The 19,180-nt window shown below is 34.7% G+C and overlaps 1 protein-coding gene across 1 annotated transcript in view; it reads left to right on the top strand.

The window, feature by feature from the left end:
- The window catches only part of LOC149542730 (protein DJ-1 homolog A-like), a 176,468-nt gene that overhangs the window by 72,942 nt on the left and 84,346 nt on the right, over nt 1–19,180 (top strand). The window contains exons 3-4 of the mRNA XM_089797610.1: nt 6,939–7,088; nt 7,228–7,407. Of these exons, the coding sequence (XP_089653736.1) occupies nt 6,939–7,088; nt 7,228–7,407 (330 nt within the window). The remainder of the gene's footprint in view (nt 1–6,938; nt 7,089–7,227; nt 7,408–19,180) is intronic.

The raw sequence follows: 19,180 nt of genomic DNA on the forward strand, positions 1-19,180 counted from the left end.
ATTTTGTGGTCGGATATATATTCGTAGAGTTATTAATCAACAAGGCCGTACTCTGTAAACCCGACCCCAACTACCTTTTTGGCGGCACAACTCACCTCACCGGCGGCCAGCAAACAACGTTCACACTCGGCGACGGCATTCCAAATCCCGGCACGGCTGCTCACCAAACTCCGTTTGCGGCAAAGCAAAAAGACTTTCGGTGGTCTGAGGAACAGTCCACGTCGCCCAATCCGCAAGCCACGTGGCGATCTGCTACTCGCCCACGCAGATAGTGACTGCATCGGTACAGTCCGCGCCACATTGGATCCAATCGGCAGCTGCGTCAGCATCCACGCCGGACGGTCGTACACACGTGGCCTATACACGTCTGCAAATTCCGTACGATACGTACAGTACGGATGTCCCAGTCAGTTGCCACGTCAGCCAGTGGGTCCAAATTTCTGCTGACGTCATCATTTTTATGACCTGAAAATTGACGCCCATTTGGACGTCAACACAGGCCGTTTTTTATCTGCTGCGACGGTTGTATGACCGTCAACTTTAACCCCATCCTTTGCTGGTGCAACCCCTCACCAAATTGATTTTGGTTTTGGCAGTCCGACTTCAAGAGGCCATAACTCGCACATCCGGACTCCAAATCAGGTGCAATTTTTTTTGACATTGGGTAAAATTTTTTAAATTTTTTAGTGGTGCAGCTATTTTTTGGTTTTGGTATATGGATTTTTCAAAATTTGCGTTTTTTGGCGACTGTACTTGGATAATCTTGCATTTTGCAACTTCAAATGCTCTGTTCGGGCACATCTGGAGTCGAAAACAGGTTCCGTTTTTTTTGGAAGTGCGTATTTTTTCGTCTACTTTTCAGATCTGGCATCAGATTGTAGTGTTGTGTGGACAAAATTGTTACTTTCAAAATAGGGCCTTTCTTTGCTTTGTAATGCTTCAGTTTTGTAGCACATTGTAAAGTTTCAGATTTATACTCTATTGAGAAGTTGTAACAAGCAAAATCAGAAGTCCACAAAGGCCAAAATTGGCAAGTGGTCCATTGTAATCGCACTACTGATAAAGTTGCCCAAAGCATCTATTTTGGGGGGGTTTCTTGATTTAGTGAAAAGGGGGGGTATTCTTGGTGTTGTGTTCTCTCTTTTCTGCAAATTTCTTTCATTTTTCTGCATTATGGGCAACTTTAAGTTTCCTAAGTTAACTCCTCATAACTATGCTATGTGGTCTATCAAAATGTTGTATCACTTAATGCATAACGGAGTTTCACAATATGTAGATGGTACTCTTCCTAAACCAGCAGGTGATAATGTATCAACAAGTGAAATTTCTGAATGGGTAGCCATGGATAGGAAAGCCCTAGGTGATATATGTTTGGGGGTAGATGATAAGATCATGTATCAAATCATAAAATGTACTACATCCAAGGAAGCTTGGGATACCCTCGAAAACCTTTATGGTAAAGTGTCTGAAGAAGATGTGTTCAAAATAGAAGATGAGCTAGTTTCCTTAGATCCTAAGTCGTATGACTCAATACAGGACTTCATCATCAAGGTATATGAATTAAGGACAAAGCTTACTGATTGTGGGAATTCTATCAAAGATGACAGACTAATCTATCTTATTCACAACAAGCTGCCATCCGAATATTCCACATTTGTATCTTCTTTTAACACCTCAAAGACTACCTTAGGGTCTGCCTACAAGAAAGTAACTTTTGATGAATATGCTAAACTGTTGGATGATGAAGAAAAGAAGTTGAAAACAATGGGGATTCTCAAATCACCTCAGACCAAAGCATTGGTGGCCAATGAGGGTTCTCAACATTCAGCTGGACAATCTTCAAACAAAGGAAAGGGTAAGAAGAAATGGAAGAGCAAATCTGAGGATGCAGAAAAGACAACACCTCAATCTAATCAACAAGGCAAGTCCTCGAATTCCAACAAGAAAGGGGACAACAATAATAAGGAGAAGAAGAAGTGTGCTTATTGCAAGAAAACGGGCCATGAAGAGCATGACTGCTATCTTAAAAAGATTGATGAATTGACCAACATCATGAAGAAACATAATGTTCCATTGCCTAATGCTTATAAGGAGAAGGGATCTTCTTCAGATTCAAAGAACAAAGGGCAAGCACTCATGGAAAATGCAAACTCTTCGAAGGAATGGATATTTGACTCAGGTGCCTCATATCATATGGGTTCTTCAAAGGGGGATTTTTCTTCATTGAATAGCTCAAGGGTACCACACATCTTCATGGGGAATGATAGCAAAATGGAAGTTGAAGGAAAAGGAAACGTGGAAATGGAAAATGGAGAGTTTCAAGAGGTTCTCTATGTTCCAAACCTCAGTTCGAATCTCCTTTCAATCTACCAAATTACACACCTCAGAGATGGACATAGAGTTGAGTTCCTTACTGACTCAGTTCAAGTGCACAGTCTTAAAGATAATTCCTTGGTTGCAGTGGGGAAAGTGAATGATCACAAGAGGTTGTACTCTTTCTCGCATTTTGTATCCAAGACTCCTTCCAAGGCCTTGTTATCACAATCTCATTCAAACATGCAATTATGGCATGAGCGGTATGGTCATCTTGACTATCGCTATCTTTAGCAGCTTTGCTCATACCAAATGGTCAAAGATCTACCTCAAATAAACTTTTCTAAGGGTAAGTGTTCATCCGATTCAGTGGATATGCATCCAGAGGGGAAGTTACAAAGAGGGAAGTCTTCTAGAGCAACAAGTGTTCTTCAAATGGTTCACATGGTATTAGCAGGTCCTTTTGCATTCAGCCAGGGTCGCTACATACTTACCTTAGTTGATGACTTTTCAAGGTTCACTTGGGTCTACTTTCTGCATAGTAAGGGTGAAGTTTTGGACGCATTTCTAGACTTCAAGGCTCATGTAGAACGACAATCCAGACAGGCCATCAAAGTACTCCGCATGGACAATGGTAACATGGATGTGAACAGAAGACTTAAGGATTTTTGCAGACATGAGGGCATTGATCTTCAGATTCCTTCAGCATTCAATTCACATAAGACAGATGTTGCAGCTTTGAGGATCCGAACTCTTAAGTCTATGGCAAGTTGCATGATTCATGCCAAGTCTCTAGATCCATCATTAGAAGTCGAAGCAATCTCAAGTGCCACTCACATTCTTAATCGTTCTCCTCATCCCGCTTTAGATGGCAAAACTCCTTTTGAGGCATGGTGTGGTAGAAAACCTATTGTGACACACTTCAGAGTCTTCGGTTGTCCTGCTTGGGCAAACAGATCTTCCAGGGGTCGCAAGGCACAGACATCTCGGCCTTGTACTTTCATTGGTTATGAAGACAGTGTGAAGGCATATAGACTTCTTGATCCTGAGACACATCAAATTTTTGTGGAGAAGGATGTACATTTTGAGGAAAGTTCTCCGAGCTTGTTCTCTACTCCTCTTCGCACATCATACAGTGTGGAAACTGATAGTGACACCAGCGATAGTGCTTCAACAGCTTCAGACACGTGGAGTTCTGTCGACAGATACAGTGAGAGGTCACTTCATTAGTTCAGTCCGCATGCATACATCGCCACAGTGATAGGTCCAGAACAACAGGGTACATTCAGTCTTCCAGATACAGGTTCAGTGACAGATTTGGGGGACAGTATTCATGATCTGCCTCTTCTTCTTGCTGCAGAATTACCTTCTTCAGTTGTCACGAGAGTTTCAGACTCTCTTGTTCATTCTCTACATGATCGATCCTTACAGGTTGAAGTGAATGTGGATACTTATGATCAGCAGTTGCAGCAGGGTTCTTCATCAGTTGCAGGGACAGACAGTTCTTTGGGACAGGTTCTTCAGCCAGATGAGCAGGTTTCAGAGACATCACTTATCCATGGGATTCTTTCCACACACAGTGGAAGCATCTCATTTGTACCCTTGGCATTGTTTCTTCCTAAGGGGAGGAACACCATTCTGCAGTCTTGGATCAGCTTCTTTACTGGAGCATTCACTGTTCGGCATTCTTCTTTGGGGGGGGGGAGCCCATTCTGTCTCTCTTCCTTCTCTCATTCTCTTATGTATATATTGGATGTATGTCATAATGGGGGGGTCTTGATTACTCCATCCATCCATGCATCCTATCTATCTCTCTATTTGGGGGAGGGTTTTTCCCATGAGGTTTTCCCTCTTTCCCCGCTTTATGGGAGATTGCATATCATTATGTACATGGGTACCTAACATGGCCTCGTAGCCGGGACCCATCTTGCATTTCATCCTAGATTGCGTAAGCTTAAGGGCATTCCCCTAACTTGCACTTAAGGGGGGGTGTTGGTGTAAATAAGTATTTACTTATTACACTTACTTAAGTTTTACTTAGGTTAATGCATTATTTAATTATTTTGCATTATTTTATTATTATTTTAGGTGAGACACTTAGGAGTTTGTGAACTCTCATGGAGTTACGCAACTCTAATTAGGCACATGGTGTCTACAACACAGGAGTATGCATCATTTACTTAGTTGTCATGGTGACAACACAGTTTTCCGCACTCCTCATTTAGCACATGTTGTCTACTCCACTGATTTCCGCGCTACACCATTGTAGTCTTATCCTCACATCATCGCACTTATTCTCGTGCTTAATGGAGGATAATCCATATCTGGTGGACATGTGCCTGGTTGTATGACATGTCATGGTGCTAACTTCTAGGCATTCTAGAAGCTCTCCTGAGGCCTTTATATTCAGGCACTCCTAGTGTACTCAGAATATGTTGGTTTTATCCATTATTGAATGAATATCATCATTCTGATCATACTCTGCCTATTTTGGTCTACTGTGTGCTATTGTTGAGTTCTTTTGTTCTTGGGTGAATTCTGGCCTAAGCCAAATTCTTACAATTAGTAATGTTGACATTGCTGTTTTAAAGTCTGTGAACCAAAACATTCATATGGTTGTGTATTTTGACATTTTGTCATGCCATTCGAACAAAATTGTTAATATATGTGGTGGTGTATTTTGCTAAGTTGCTCTATATTAGCATGGTGGTGTATGAACTTATTTGTTACATATATATAAAAAAAATTAAATTTTTTTCCCTTCTATGGATGAACCCAAAATGATCATGAACCCGACCCAATTTTTTTTTATAGCGATTTCTGAACCCGAATGTTGAGCCCACAACTGAACCAAAATCCAAACCGACAACTTAGATATAAATTCACTACATATAATTAGTTGTCTTACTTGCCCTCTCACAACTTTAAATTGATGATTTTAATTAACTTAATACTTATTGTTATACAGTTTTCTGTCTTGTAAGTCAATGCTATTCCATTCATGATAATGTAGATGTCATCCACTTCTAAAAACATATAGGCATTTTATTTTATCGTTGCTGGTCTGGGAGTGTATCATGGGTGATGATTCCAGATCCTTAAAATATATAATAATCTCCTAATGTCCTTAAAAGTGCTGACAAGCCTTAGACACCTTCCTGTTTTTGTTTCTTCCTATCGCTGGTTAAGTGCCCTCCTGTATTGATCTCTGATGGACTGAAATTACCATCTTTGCATATATTCAATCCTCCATAGCATGGTTTTCCATTTTCTATTCTCTCCCTCCTCCCTTGGATTCTCTGTATAATTTTTTATATATATTTGAGTGGCTGGGATGAGTCACGATCCTTCCTGAGCAGTGACTTTAGTTACTCTTAATATGTATTTGATATATTAAATCTTCTTCAATCTTGCAATTGATTATGATATCATTTGTAGGATATAGCTTATTTATATTTTCAATAATCATTCAATATATTTTAGTTAATCATTTATTTATTGATAATACTAGATTACAACATATATTATATATTGTTTTATATTAATAATATAGCTAATTTAATCATAGTTTATATTAGAATTTATTATTGTTTATTTTCCCATAAGTTATTATTATTATATTTTATTCTAGGAAGGGGGCATTACAGGATCACAGTCCTTGATCCATCCTTAGGATGCAAGAGAAGAAAGGTTCTCTTGCATTGCTCTTGTGTCCCGCTGATGGATCACAGTGTGATCTGAAATGTTGATGATAAAAATCGCGCACACAATCGAATCCTGAAAACAAACAAATGATACTGATGAATTGTGGAAATCTAATAGCTTTGAAATTAAAGTGTCTTTTGTTTGTAATGCTTAAAAGACCATCTTTTTGAAATGAGTTCTATTGCTCAAGTTTGAAGACTTCTCTAAATGTCAGTATATTATTCCTGTTTGTTGTTATTGTTCTATTTTTTTTACTGTTTCTGGATAGAAACCGACTTTTAATGCCCATCTTTAAATTAGGAATTGTGTTTGTTAAGAGTATTTTTGGCCATTTCTGGAATAACTGTAGTTAGGTTCTTGTTGTAGAGGCAGTTGACTAGGCCTGTTTTTTGTTTTAGTCAGGATGTTTGTAAATGTTTCTGAAGTGATGATTGGTACTTAATACATACAATGTTTTATTGCATTTATGTGGATTTGCATTTTCATATTTGCCTAGATTAGCCATAATGTATCTGAGGTTTCAATTATTTTGTTGTGTCTGTACTGTATGCTATATTGGTATTGGGTACAATCAAAGTTTTATGCAACTTAGCCCCCAGCTATGAACAATTAAATAATTTATCAAAGAAGCAGTAAAGTTCAAACAGCTGATGTTATTATAATGTAGAGAGAACAGGAAACGTGACAGCAAAGGGATAGGGTAAGTGGTTAACATTGTACGAAATTGTGAATTAAGTATATTTGGTCACATTTATGTGAATATTGCATTTACAACAATACCAATTTCTAAGTAATCACTCTGCATGCTTTACATTAATGTGATGCATTTGTTCAATTTTATTGTCTATCTGGTCCAGGTTCTAATGATTAGCAAGACTTGGCAGTAGAATAATTGAAGCTTATTGTTTTTATTGGTGCAGGGAGGGATGCCAGGTTCTGCAAGGTTGAGGGACTCAGAAGTTTTGAAAACCATCACAAAAAAACAAGCAGAAGCTGGGCGTCTATATGGTGCAATTTCTGCAGCGCCAGTTATTGCCCTTAATGCATGGGGTCTGTTAACAGCAGTAGAGGTTAGTAGAGCAATTTTTTACTATAAAGGTTGATGCAGACTTTTTTTTTGACAGTTCTGCTTCCAAATTGTGGATTGTCCGAATAAACTCCAATCAAAGTATAGCATATTGACTTGCAACCTGGTTTTCCTATGGGAAGGTGGCTGTCCATCCTGCATTTTCCTGGAAACTTTCTTCCTTCTGGACTGTTACTTCAAATGTTCACAGAGATGGGCTATTGACTACCAGTCGTGGTCCTGGTACAGCCATGGAATTTGCCCTTTCACTTGTTGAACGTCTTTTTGGAAAAGAAAAATCTGAGAAGATTGAAAAGACTTTGGTAAGAAATCTTTGTTTCTTTGTTCCTTTAATATGCTTTACTATTATTTGTTTCTTCTATATTTCATTCCTGGATTTGGCTTGGAAATGCTTTAAGCATTATTTTTTCATATTTTTTGCATGGTATATGACAGTTGAATTTGATCTATTTTTTGGTCATTCATAGACATTAGTATATTTTCTTTTTAACCACATGGGCAAATGCATTTTCCTAATTATCTCGTCTCTGGTTATCCATGAATATCAATATAATTTGTTTCACTTGTCTTCCATATGCATACCTTGCATCAATTCTCTACTGCCCCTCATACAGTTCCAGGAGTTCAAGAATACACGTGCACACCATAATAAAGAACCAATAGAGAAAATAATGGCTATTGTTTTCCTTTGCATGGCAGTAGTACAGAAATTTAGTTTGCCAGAGAGTGGTATACCATATGCATTCGGTACTCATATATAAATAATTACTATTCTTGTTTCTGAACAAATAGAACTGATTCAGAAGTTATAGTGCTCAAAGGAGTGAATTGGTTTTTTGCCATGGTCATGTTCGCCAATCTTTCAACTTTTCTGCCATGAGTCGAGTTAGATATAATTGTACCGTGAAACTATGTTTACATACATGAGCAGTACGTGTGTCTCTCTTAATTTGCCCTTTCTGTTTACCTTTGAAAGAACTGTAGTATTGAAAGTCAGTTTTTATCATTTTCAGTATTCTGCAATTTGTGGTATGAGGAAGTTACTGCGAGTTTGAGATTCAGAGCTCTGGTAGTAAAACTTTACATGGTATCAGAGCTCTGGTAGTAAAACCTAGGCTTTGCAAATTAAAATTAGACTTGATATATATCTAGCATCATTCTTCTATCTTCAATGGCATACACAATCAGACCCGAGGACAAGTTTGATGGGAAAGAACACTTTGATGCTTGGAAATTCAGAATCATGATGATTCTTGAAGAAAATGATGTAAAAACAATTTGTTGATTCAGCATCCAAACAACTTGCTGTTGAACCTCATAAAACTATCTGGAGCAAAGGAAATAGAAAACCCATACAGATCATATTAGATGGAGTGAAAAATGAAATAGTACCCATGCTAACAAAGCATCAAACAACATTTGATATGATGAATGCATTATTAAATGCATATGAGGTTAACAATGCAACTAGAGTTCTCGCACTAAAAAGGTAATTAAATCATATACAAATTAAGAAAGAAGAATCAATGAATTCTTACTTCCTAAGGGTTGCTAGTCTAAGAGATGAAATTGCAAGTATAGGAACCATAATTAATGACACGAAACTAACACTGATGGCTATAGATGGATTACCAGATTCATGGGAAACATTCGCACAAGGAGTAAGTGACATAGATAATCTTTCTGACTTCAATAGACTTAAGGGAGATTGTCTTCAGGAAGAATCTAAAAAACTTAAGAAAGGAGGAAAATTGAAAAGGGAAGATGAAGAACTTCATGTTCTTAATACAAATTCCTATAAAGGCAAGAAGAAGCACTTAAAGAAGAAAAAGGGTAATCAAAAGAATGACAAACCTAAGAAAGATTTATCCAAAATAAAATGCTTCAGATGCGAAAAAGTTTGGACACTACAGATCTAATTGCCCTGAGAATTCTAAACAACAAGTGAACTGTACAAACATTACTAGGGAAGAAGATAACTATGATCCTGAGAATCGTGTATTGTATTCGACACTATCAAATGAAATCTCAAGTAAAGCGTGGGTGATTGATAGTGGATCATCTCGACATATTATAGGATACACAAAAGCGCTAGACTCTATATTAAAAAAGGCTAATTGCAAAGTCACCATTGGTGATAATTCAACACATTTCGTCAAAGGAATTGGAAATTGCACCTTGAAACTAAAGTTGGGTAATTCTTTTCTTCTCAAAGGAGTACTCTATGTACTAGGAATAAAAAGGAATCCATCTCGGTTACAACACTTGAAGATGATGGACGCAATGTTGCATTCACAGACGGTAAAGTAATAACTTGGGCTAAGAACTCCTCATTTAAGAAAGCAAAATTGGTTGGTCAAAGAAAAGGGTACTTGTATGAATTGAATTCATAACCTAGTTGACCTATTCAAACCTTAATTCATGAAGCTATTGATATAATGAAATATGGCACAGAAGGTTAGGACATCTAAATTTCAAAACCTTATCAACTATGGAGAAGATGGTTACTAGTTCACCTAAACTAAATAAAGATCACTCAAGCATATGCAAAGGATGCGCTCTGGGTAAGAACACCAAAAGTCCATTTCATGATAGCACTAGAAAAACTAACAATGTTTTGGAATTAATCCACACAGATTTAAGTGGATCTATGTCTATTCCTTCTCTTGGAGAATTCTAACACTATATACTTTTTATAGTTGACTTTTTAGAAAAAATTGGATTTACTTCTTAAAATGAAAAGAATCAGAAAAAATCCTGAAGGATTTAAAAAATTTAAAACTTTAAGTGAAAACTTTTCAGGACATAAAATTAAAACTCTTAGGATTGATAATGGAGGGGAATATACCTAAAATTTGTTTAAAGAGTTTTGTAAAGAAATAGGAATTAAGAGGGAGTATACCGTTCCTTATAACCCATAACAAAACGGGATAGCAGAAAGGAAGAATAGAACAATTATAGAAGCTGCAAGAGTTATGATATTTGATCAAAATCTAGAATATTATCTTTGGGCAGAAGCCTCTTGTACTGTTGTCTATATTCAAAACATAAGTCCTCACTCCTACCTTAGAGATAAAACCTTTGAAGAAGTTTTTTCTAAGGTTAAACCCAATATAAGTCACCTTAGAATTTTTGGGTGCCCAGTATATATACATGTTCCAAAAGAAAAGAGAACTAAGTTAGAACCCTCTGGGAGGAAAGGTATTTTTGTAGGGTATAGTGAAACATCTAAAGCGTATAGGATTTTCATACCTAGTCAGAAAAATATTGAACTTATTAGGGATGTAATTTTTGAAGAAGATTTAGCATTCAAAAGAGCCCTAAGTTTTGAAGATCCCTCTCCCTTACCTAGTTCTAAAAGAAATACTGAATTGGAGTCTTAGAGGGAGAACATTGAAGATGAAATTCAAAATCTCAATCTTGAAAAAACTCAAAATTCTAAGAAAAGACCACTTTGGGTCATTAAGACAGTAGAGGAAGCACAAGACTTCACTGCACCATCTAGAACAATCAGAGTAAGCAAAAAACCCAAAAGATTTTCTAGTTATACAACAAACATGAATGATTTGTTTAAATTAGAACCAACCAATGTTTCAGATGCTATTAAACATACAACTTGGAAGGGTGCTATGACGGAAGAATACCAATCCAATATGAAGAATGATGTTTGGGAAATTGTTCCTAGACCTGAAGGAAAATCTATTGTTTCTTCCAAGTGGATATTTAAAATAAATCATGTTGCTAACGGTAGTATTGAAAAATATAAAGTCAAATTTGTAGCCAGGGGGTTCTCTTAGAAAGAAGGGCTTGATTATGAAGAAACATTTGCTCTTGTTGCTAGATACACCTGTGTAAGAGTAGTCCTAGCTATTGCAGCATCAAAGGGATGGAAAGTACATCAGATGGATGTAAAAACAACATTTTTGAATAGAAAGATTACTGAAGAGATATATTTGGAGCAACCTAAAGGATTTGAAACTCATGATCCTAAAGTTTTTGTTTGCAGGCTCAAGAAAGCTCTCTATGGGCTTAAACAGGCTCCAAGGGCTTGGTATAAAAGAATTGATAAGTATCTCACTAGTTTAGGATTCTCCAAAATTGAAGCTGTTCCAAATCTATATTATAAAAGGGATAAAGATGATATGATAAATTTGATATTGTATGTTGATGATTTACTAATAACAAGTGATGATCATCTCATAGATCAATGCAAGAAAGATCTAATAAGAGAATTCGAGATAAAAGATTTGGGACTCCTTCATTACTTCCTACGACTGGAAGTAATGCAGAATTCTGACAGCATTATACTTAATCAAGGGAAGTATACATTAGATATTTTGAAGAGATTTGCAATGTGGAACTGTAAGTCTATGTCTTCTCCAATGGAGATTAATTTACATAAACTTAAAGAAACAGCAGCAGAATCACCTTCCATAGATTCTACCCTTTACAGAGAGATGATTGGGTACCTTATGTACTTGGTAAATACAAGACTTGATATTTGCTATGTTGTTAATGCCTTAAGTCAATTTATGTGTGAGCCAAAGGAGATTCACCTAGTTGCAGTCAAACACATTACGAGATACTTACAAGGTGCTCTTAACTTTGGGCTCAAATATGAGAAAGTTGACCTGCATTTATATGGATTCACAGACTCAGATTGGGGTGGAAGTGTTAAGAATAGAAAAAGTACTTCAGGATGGTGTTTCTGTTTAGGATCAACAATGATATCATGGATATGCAGATAATAGTCTTTTGTAGCACAAAGTTCCATAGAAGCCGAATACATTGCAGTAGCGATGGCCTCTCGGGAAGCAGTTTGGCTTAGAAAGTTACTTGTGGGACTATTTGGTCAAGCCATGAATCCTACGATTATTCATTGTGATAATCAGAGTTCCATCAAGCTTTCTGTGAATCCAGTTTTTCATGACAGGTCCAAGCATATTGAAATTCCTTACCATTATGTACGAGATATGGTAGACAAGAATATTGTAAAATTAGAATACATTTGTACTGCAAATCAAACAACAGATATTCTTACCAAGCCTCTCGAGTGAAGATAGATCACTTTAGGAAAAGACTTGGTATGGTTGAATTATAAAATTTTGTATTTTTTAAATTATTAATAAAATAATTTTATTGTCAGGCTATTGACTGTTATGGGCTCCACCATTTGTATTTATTATTTAAGAGGTGACGATCTTTGAGATAATGAATACTTGTATAAAAGACATTATGAGAGATGATGATCTCTTAGATAATGTGTTGATTAGTAGAGAAGTACTGTTAGATCTAGATGAGTTCAAGATCATTTGTGACATAGACATTTCTATGCTCATGAATCACAACTTGGATAAAGGAAGAATTTATTCTTCAGACTTTATTCTGTGTTTTGGCAGATCTTAACTCAGGATCATGTTGTGATATAGGATTACCAGTACTTATGAGTCACAACCTAGATAAATGAAGTATTTAATCATTCTTCGGATTTTATCCTGTGTGTTGCATTCCATGCAATACTGTCATCACTAGTGTAAGTGATAAGTCATATCACAAGATGGTTATATGTTGTAGTATTATGTGTTCCATGATACCACTTACCCAGAAGATTAGATAGATAAAGAGTATCAGTCTATACTTATTCATCGTAATTGATGATGCTAGATATGTTATCTCTCAGTAAGATAATCAAGTTAAGAGGGAGTGTTAATACTATAACTTAGATACTCATACCGGTCTAACTGTGCAGACCGCACAATCATCTTCTCTCATCGAATACCATTTTAATGGCTATTAATACATCACCCTTTCAATAGGCATGATCGGCGATGCTTGGTAATGATTATCAGTTTAGCATTAAATATTAACTAATCTAGTTATGTTTGTTAACATGAAATTCTTCACTAAGCGCCGATCTTGAGAAAGTGTTGTGGGCCGACCTAGATAGGGTCATGTACCTTTAGGGGACATGCCCTTTGGTTATGGTATATAAAGAGTGTATTGTTGTAGTTAAAGGACACACATTAGAATACGAGTCTGCTCCTTTAAGGAACTCTACCTTGTCATGCCTACAATTTCTTACCCAAAGAAAAACATAGATTTTTTTAAAGGAAGGTAGGATTTAGATTACCATTTTCTACAACAAATTTCAGATCTGCACTATAGGGAAATGAAACTTTGATTAACTAATTTATTTCAACTCCAAAGAGCATTGGATTTAGATCAAGTGGGAAACTAAAACAAGAATGCAAGCATTGCCCATATGCTCTACATCAAGTGGGAAACTAAAACATATAAAAATAATAGCATCTTCATGTAACTATGTACGTGGCATCGTGTTCTCGAGCTCGGCTTGCTACCATCAGCAACACAACATCATTACCCATTGCATCATGTTGGAACATGTGCGGGAATGGTATCTATCACAACATGGGAAATCCTCCCTCCACATGTTGGATCTCATAGGGAAATGTACACAAATCTGTTTAAGAAATTTCATTCTGAGCACTGGTATTTTATATAAACTGTGGGAATTGGTAACAATATTGTCCTTTCAGGTGGTACTTAGTAGGGTTACATACAAGCAAGAAACACATATGAGGTATGACTTCCACATACTTATGTACTAAAACAAATTAAAAAAATTCCAAGAACGTTTATTTTTATTTCCCCATGGGCACACATGACAATTATTGGTTTTCTACAACACTTTAACACAAATGGCAACACTAGTTTAATCACATGGATGAGGAAATACAAAATGACATGATTCATAGCTTCACATGGATTACTGACACCTACTAAAGAAAAGTATTACATCTTTTATTGCTTCATGAAACCTTAAGCTTGCATCTACATAACCACATATAATATTAGCATCAACCACAATGCTCATCTAATCCTCCCTAGATGAGGATATCAGACACTATCTATAGCCACGTAAGATATTCCCACAACATTAAAATTTTGTTAATACAAGAACATGTTAGATCGTGATCATTACTACATGCTTATATTTTGACTTCTTAAAGGATCTTTTACCCTTTTCATTACCCAAGCAACGAGTTTACTCCTTAACCCACAATAATCTCACAATGTCCAGTTTTACCTTAAACAACCCCACAAGCACTTCTAATTAATAATACAGTTTTATATCCAAAAGCATAAAAGCGTGATTTTCCTAAAACATACATCATAAGGAACACCCATTAGGTGCTTGCAGCTCACAATTTATGTTTTGAACTATTTCTAAGGTGTATTATAAGCATTTTCATTTAACAAAAAAATAAATTAAAAAAAATGGTAGCCATCGAGAATTCACTTATTAAGTACACAATATGTAGAGTTTTTAGGAGTCCTAACAATGTTTGTCATAAACAAATTTTGAAAGTGTTCATATCCCTTAAAATATTGTGTTGTGTTTTATTCCTCTACTTGTCCTGTTAATCTCATACCTAGAAAAGAACATCAATAGTACTTAGCAATTTTAAACAATATCCATCAAAATTCCAACTATTTATCCTATGGTGATGATTTACTATAGTCGCTATAGTTTGGTCTAATACTTAGTCAACAATTTTTGTTCAATCATATCAAGTTCGTTTGCTTTTTTTTTTCAAAATCATCTAATTAAATCATCTTCCCTTAATATGTTTAACCTCAAGAAGATGTGGATTATTTCAAATTCATATACAAAGTACATTACTCCTTAAAAATATTTAGAGGTCTCTAATCTTTGATGTAGACTAACCATCCCATTACTAGCTACTAGTTTAAGATAATAGTCCTTTATATTTTCCTAAAGTATCTCAAAGTTTTATCTTCCAAATATAACATTACAACTAACTAAGATAATTTTAAAAAAAAAAAACTTTTATTACAGTAAGTTTTAACCAATCACTTGCAAAATTTACCTCTTACTAAGAAACCCTTCGTGATGATATCTAAACATTTATATAATTATGTCAATTAACTCATTATTATAATGGTACTATTGAATTTTCAATTTACATTTTGTAAAGATGGAGAGTTGGTATTGAAACATGCTACACTAGTTCAAAAACTTAAGTTATAGCGGTATAGGAATACTTAACACGAGTTGGTTACAAATTCAAGAAGCATTTAGGGTTTTGAAGATCTTAAATTGATTTCTATTTTTTTTTAATCATAACTTAATATAACTAAACAAATCATTATTCATTAAATCAATTAAGACCTCAAAATCAACTCCTAGCATTAAGCATTCGCTATCATCTATACAAGACCTTTCCTTCCCAATCTTAACATTAACAAAACTAGCCTATTATAAACCACTTTACAAATATTATTTTAAAACACTAACAACATTGCCTACTATTTCTCCGAAGTATTGGGTTTTAGTAATATTATTATTACTAAAAAGGAATGTGGTGGGAGTGAGGTTAAAACACTTGACCTCTTCACTTCCCATACCTTCACCTAATCCTCATAACCACTCATCCCTTTTTGACTTCTAAACTTTACTCATAAGGGGGTCCCATTTCATGTCGGGTCAAAGAGTCAACCCATAGGTAATTTAAATTACTTTTAAAAATTGACAAGATTTTTTTTGACAATAAAAATATTTAAACTATTAATATAAAAATAAATAACTTAAACTGAAGTAATGATATTTATAATTTTAATATGAAATTTTAAATGTAGGGACACTAATGACATACACTATGTTATATGTTCATTAAATATAATATTATCAACTTAATGATAGAAATATACTTAAAATAGAAATTCCCTTCTTAAAGTTAGAAAAAAAATCCTCTTAAATAGAAATAGCCCTTAAAAAATCTAAATGTTGCATTCGAACATAAAACTTGCTAAAAGCAATTATTCCATTAAGCTACTTAAATAATTAAATATAATTAATTTTATAATATGCTTTGATTTTGTTTATTTAGCAAAATAATTTATTAGTTGAATAATCACATTCTTGGTTACTATATTATATGGAAATATAATTTCCACTTAAATTAAATAGTTCTAAGTACATAAAACTACTAAGAAGTATGTCTTTATTAGATTGAAAACATTCTTTTAATTTTATAATTTTTTTAGAAACTTAAAAAAAAAAAAATTCTCTTTTGAAACTAAAATCATAAATTTAATTGGAAACATTTTTTTAATTCTATAATTTTTTTTAGAAACTAAAAAAAAACATTCTCTTTTGAAACTAAATTCATAAATTTAATTTACTTTTACAAACTAAAAATCACTTTTAGAAACTAAAATGATAAATCAATAAAATAACATATTTTATTATAGCAACCCTAAATAAGGTTTTCTACAATGTTAAATAGAAGTTAACCTATTCATTCTCATTTCCTTCTTTCTATTTTTGTTCATTTTTTTGCTCTCACCCAGTTTTCTTTTGTTTTTCTTTGCATGCATGTTACTGGTTGTAGGTTACAAATGGAGTTATAATGAATGATTAATGGTGTGCATATGCTTCATGCATATATACACACCCATCTTGTGTGTATATGCATAAAATATATGCACCCATCTGGAGCTCAAAGGTTCAAATAGAGAGTCGTGCCTTCTGATGCATGCATTCTCTTGAAATTTCCTTGGCATTACTTGTGCCTATATTTATTTATTTATTTATTTTTATATAGGTTTTTTTTTCTTTAGTTAATATAATTTTGTAGTATATATATCTTCATTCATTTCGAATCTGGGGTTTGCAGGGACAAATATAGAGCTCTACTCTTACTGTTTCATTTTATTGTAACTTTAGGCTAATTCGACTAGGCGAGGAAGAAGATTAGTTTTTATTATATAGTTGTATTAGTTATCTATATTTTTCTTTTGTGCTTATAACATTCCTTCTGAATTTTATATTAGTCTATATTAAGGCTGATTTCAATTTCTCATTCTCATAAAAAAACCAGAATGCTAAATATTCATCTACAACAAACTTTTTTTTTTCTTTCTCTTTAATTGAAGTCTTACATACACAACAAGAATTATATAATCTACATTTATATGACAAGTATTTTATATAATAGATATTTAAGTTTGCATGTAAAAGGAATATTTTATTGCCCTTATATAGATTTTATCTTTTACTCCTAACCATACACTCTCCAACTCCCAGTTTGTCTTACACCATGCCCAAGCAACATGAACGCCTTCCCAAGTCTGACAAGGACATGATGCACTGCCCAAACCTTGTCAGGCTTGGGGCAGTGTGTGGATGGCTTTTAGACTCCAAGTGGGTGCCTAGGAAAGTGTGGTTAAGGATGGGAGCTTTACAATGATTTTGCAAGTACAAATTTCCACATTCCAAGTGCACTCAACCAACCCTATCTCCCATCAAACTTGCTATTTCCAATCTCCAAGAGAAACATTGAATGTGCTCTTGGTTGCAAACAAGAGAACAATTATTTTAAATCTCTACATAGAATTGCATGGCTGGCTTAGGGCCAGCTGGATATAAGAGCCGTGTTCTTCTAAGCTACATTATCCTAGTACACTGTAGAATTATGACCTAAATATCAACATTATTCTACAGTCCACAATGATAGGAAACATTGTGGGCTAGCACTTGTGGACTGTGTAAACTGCCGTGTCAAACTACTCCAACGAAGCCGAAATAAAAATCTTTCATGTAACTATCACTCGTCATCAGTGTTTTCAGCGAAAAGGAACTATTATCCTCCTCCATGGCTACAAAAGCCCACGAGTTCTCCAAGCTCTTCATTGTCGACTAAGAAATACTATTTGTGGGGCATTTTCATTCTAGTGTAGAGGAGACAATTATGCCGATGGGACATAGTCTACTTGCATGCACTGCATTGATTGTGGTAGCATTGAGTAAAGTGATGGAATGGATTTGGGGTCGGCTAGGTCTTGGGGAGTGGGTTTAGAATATAAAATTTGTTTCTTTTTAAACAACCACCCCACTTGTATAATGTGACTTTGGTGGATATTTCAATACCCTCTTTTTTTCAAGAGGAAACGTGCTTAGGTGATCCTCCTTTATGTCTGCATGTGTACTTAGGGTGTCAGATGTGACAAGAGTGTTGTCTTTTATTTTATTGTTCTGTAATTAGGAAGTGAATTATTTCACTCCTCATACATTTTCTAGAGAGTGGAAATCACTCTCCTAAGCTTGCCTATACATCTAATCTTAGGTTGTGGTTTCTATACAATTTATCTTTTCTTTCAAATTTTAAAACATGATTATGTTATAGTGCCCAGATTTATAGTCTATTAAGTCCATTTAATTTTGAGTTTAATACATGTATGCTTTTGAAAGTAGGAACAAGTATGTACTAACAGCTCACTCATCTAGTTAAAATCAGAATTTGGAGTTCTTATTTCATTGGATTTTAATAACATTTGGCTTTTGCATCTATTCTTAGTATAATGAAGTTTTATGAGATTGAATCAAACACTAAACATGAATAACCTATTAAAATCCGAGTTAACTAAAACTCTATATTTTTTTTCTATTATTCTGAGAGCCCTAAACTTTTGTTTCTAAAGATCAAGCAAAACCATGATGGGCATAGGTCCTAGTGTTGGAAACTAGGCTCTGATACCAAATGTCATGCCCACAATTTCTTACCCAAAGAAAAACATAGATTTTTTTAAAGGGAGGCAGGATTTAGATTTCTATTTTCTACAACAAATTTCAGATTTGCACTATAGGGAAATGAAACTTTGATTAACTAATTTATTTCAACTCCAAAGAGCATTGGATTTAGATTTCCATTCTGAAGCCTTCAAATATAAATCTTAATAAAACACAAAATTATTTTTCTTTCTTTCTTGTATTCAAATAGGAAACCTTTCATACATCAAAAATGTAAGATCACAACTTCTCCTTGCATAGAGTCATATACACAATCTTGAATCAAATAACAAGACTAAGCTTTTATAAGTTTCATTTACATTTCTTTGCAAGATACAATAAATAAAACTACAAATACTCAAACAATGCTTGTTTTCCAGACTATCAATTAATGGCATCATGAGGCCTCTTGTGCCCTAGCCATACCCTCGAGCAAGAACTCACTACATCTAAGGATCATA

This window comes from Cupressus sempervirens, chromosome 8 (assembly GCF_028749045.1).
Source record: "Cupressus sempervirens isolate cs-2001-9-10 chromosome 8, ASM2874904v1, whole genome shotgun sequence".
NCBI classification, from domain to species: Eukaryota; Viridiplantae; Streptophyta; class Pinopsida; order Cupressales; family Cupressaceae; genus Cupressus; species Cupressus sempervirens.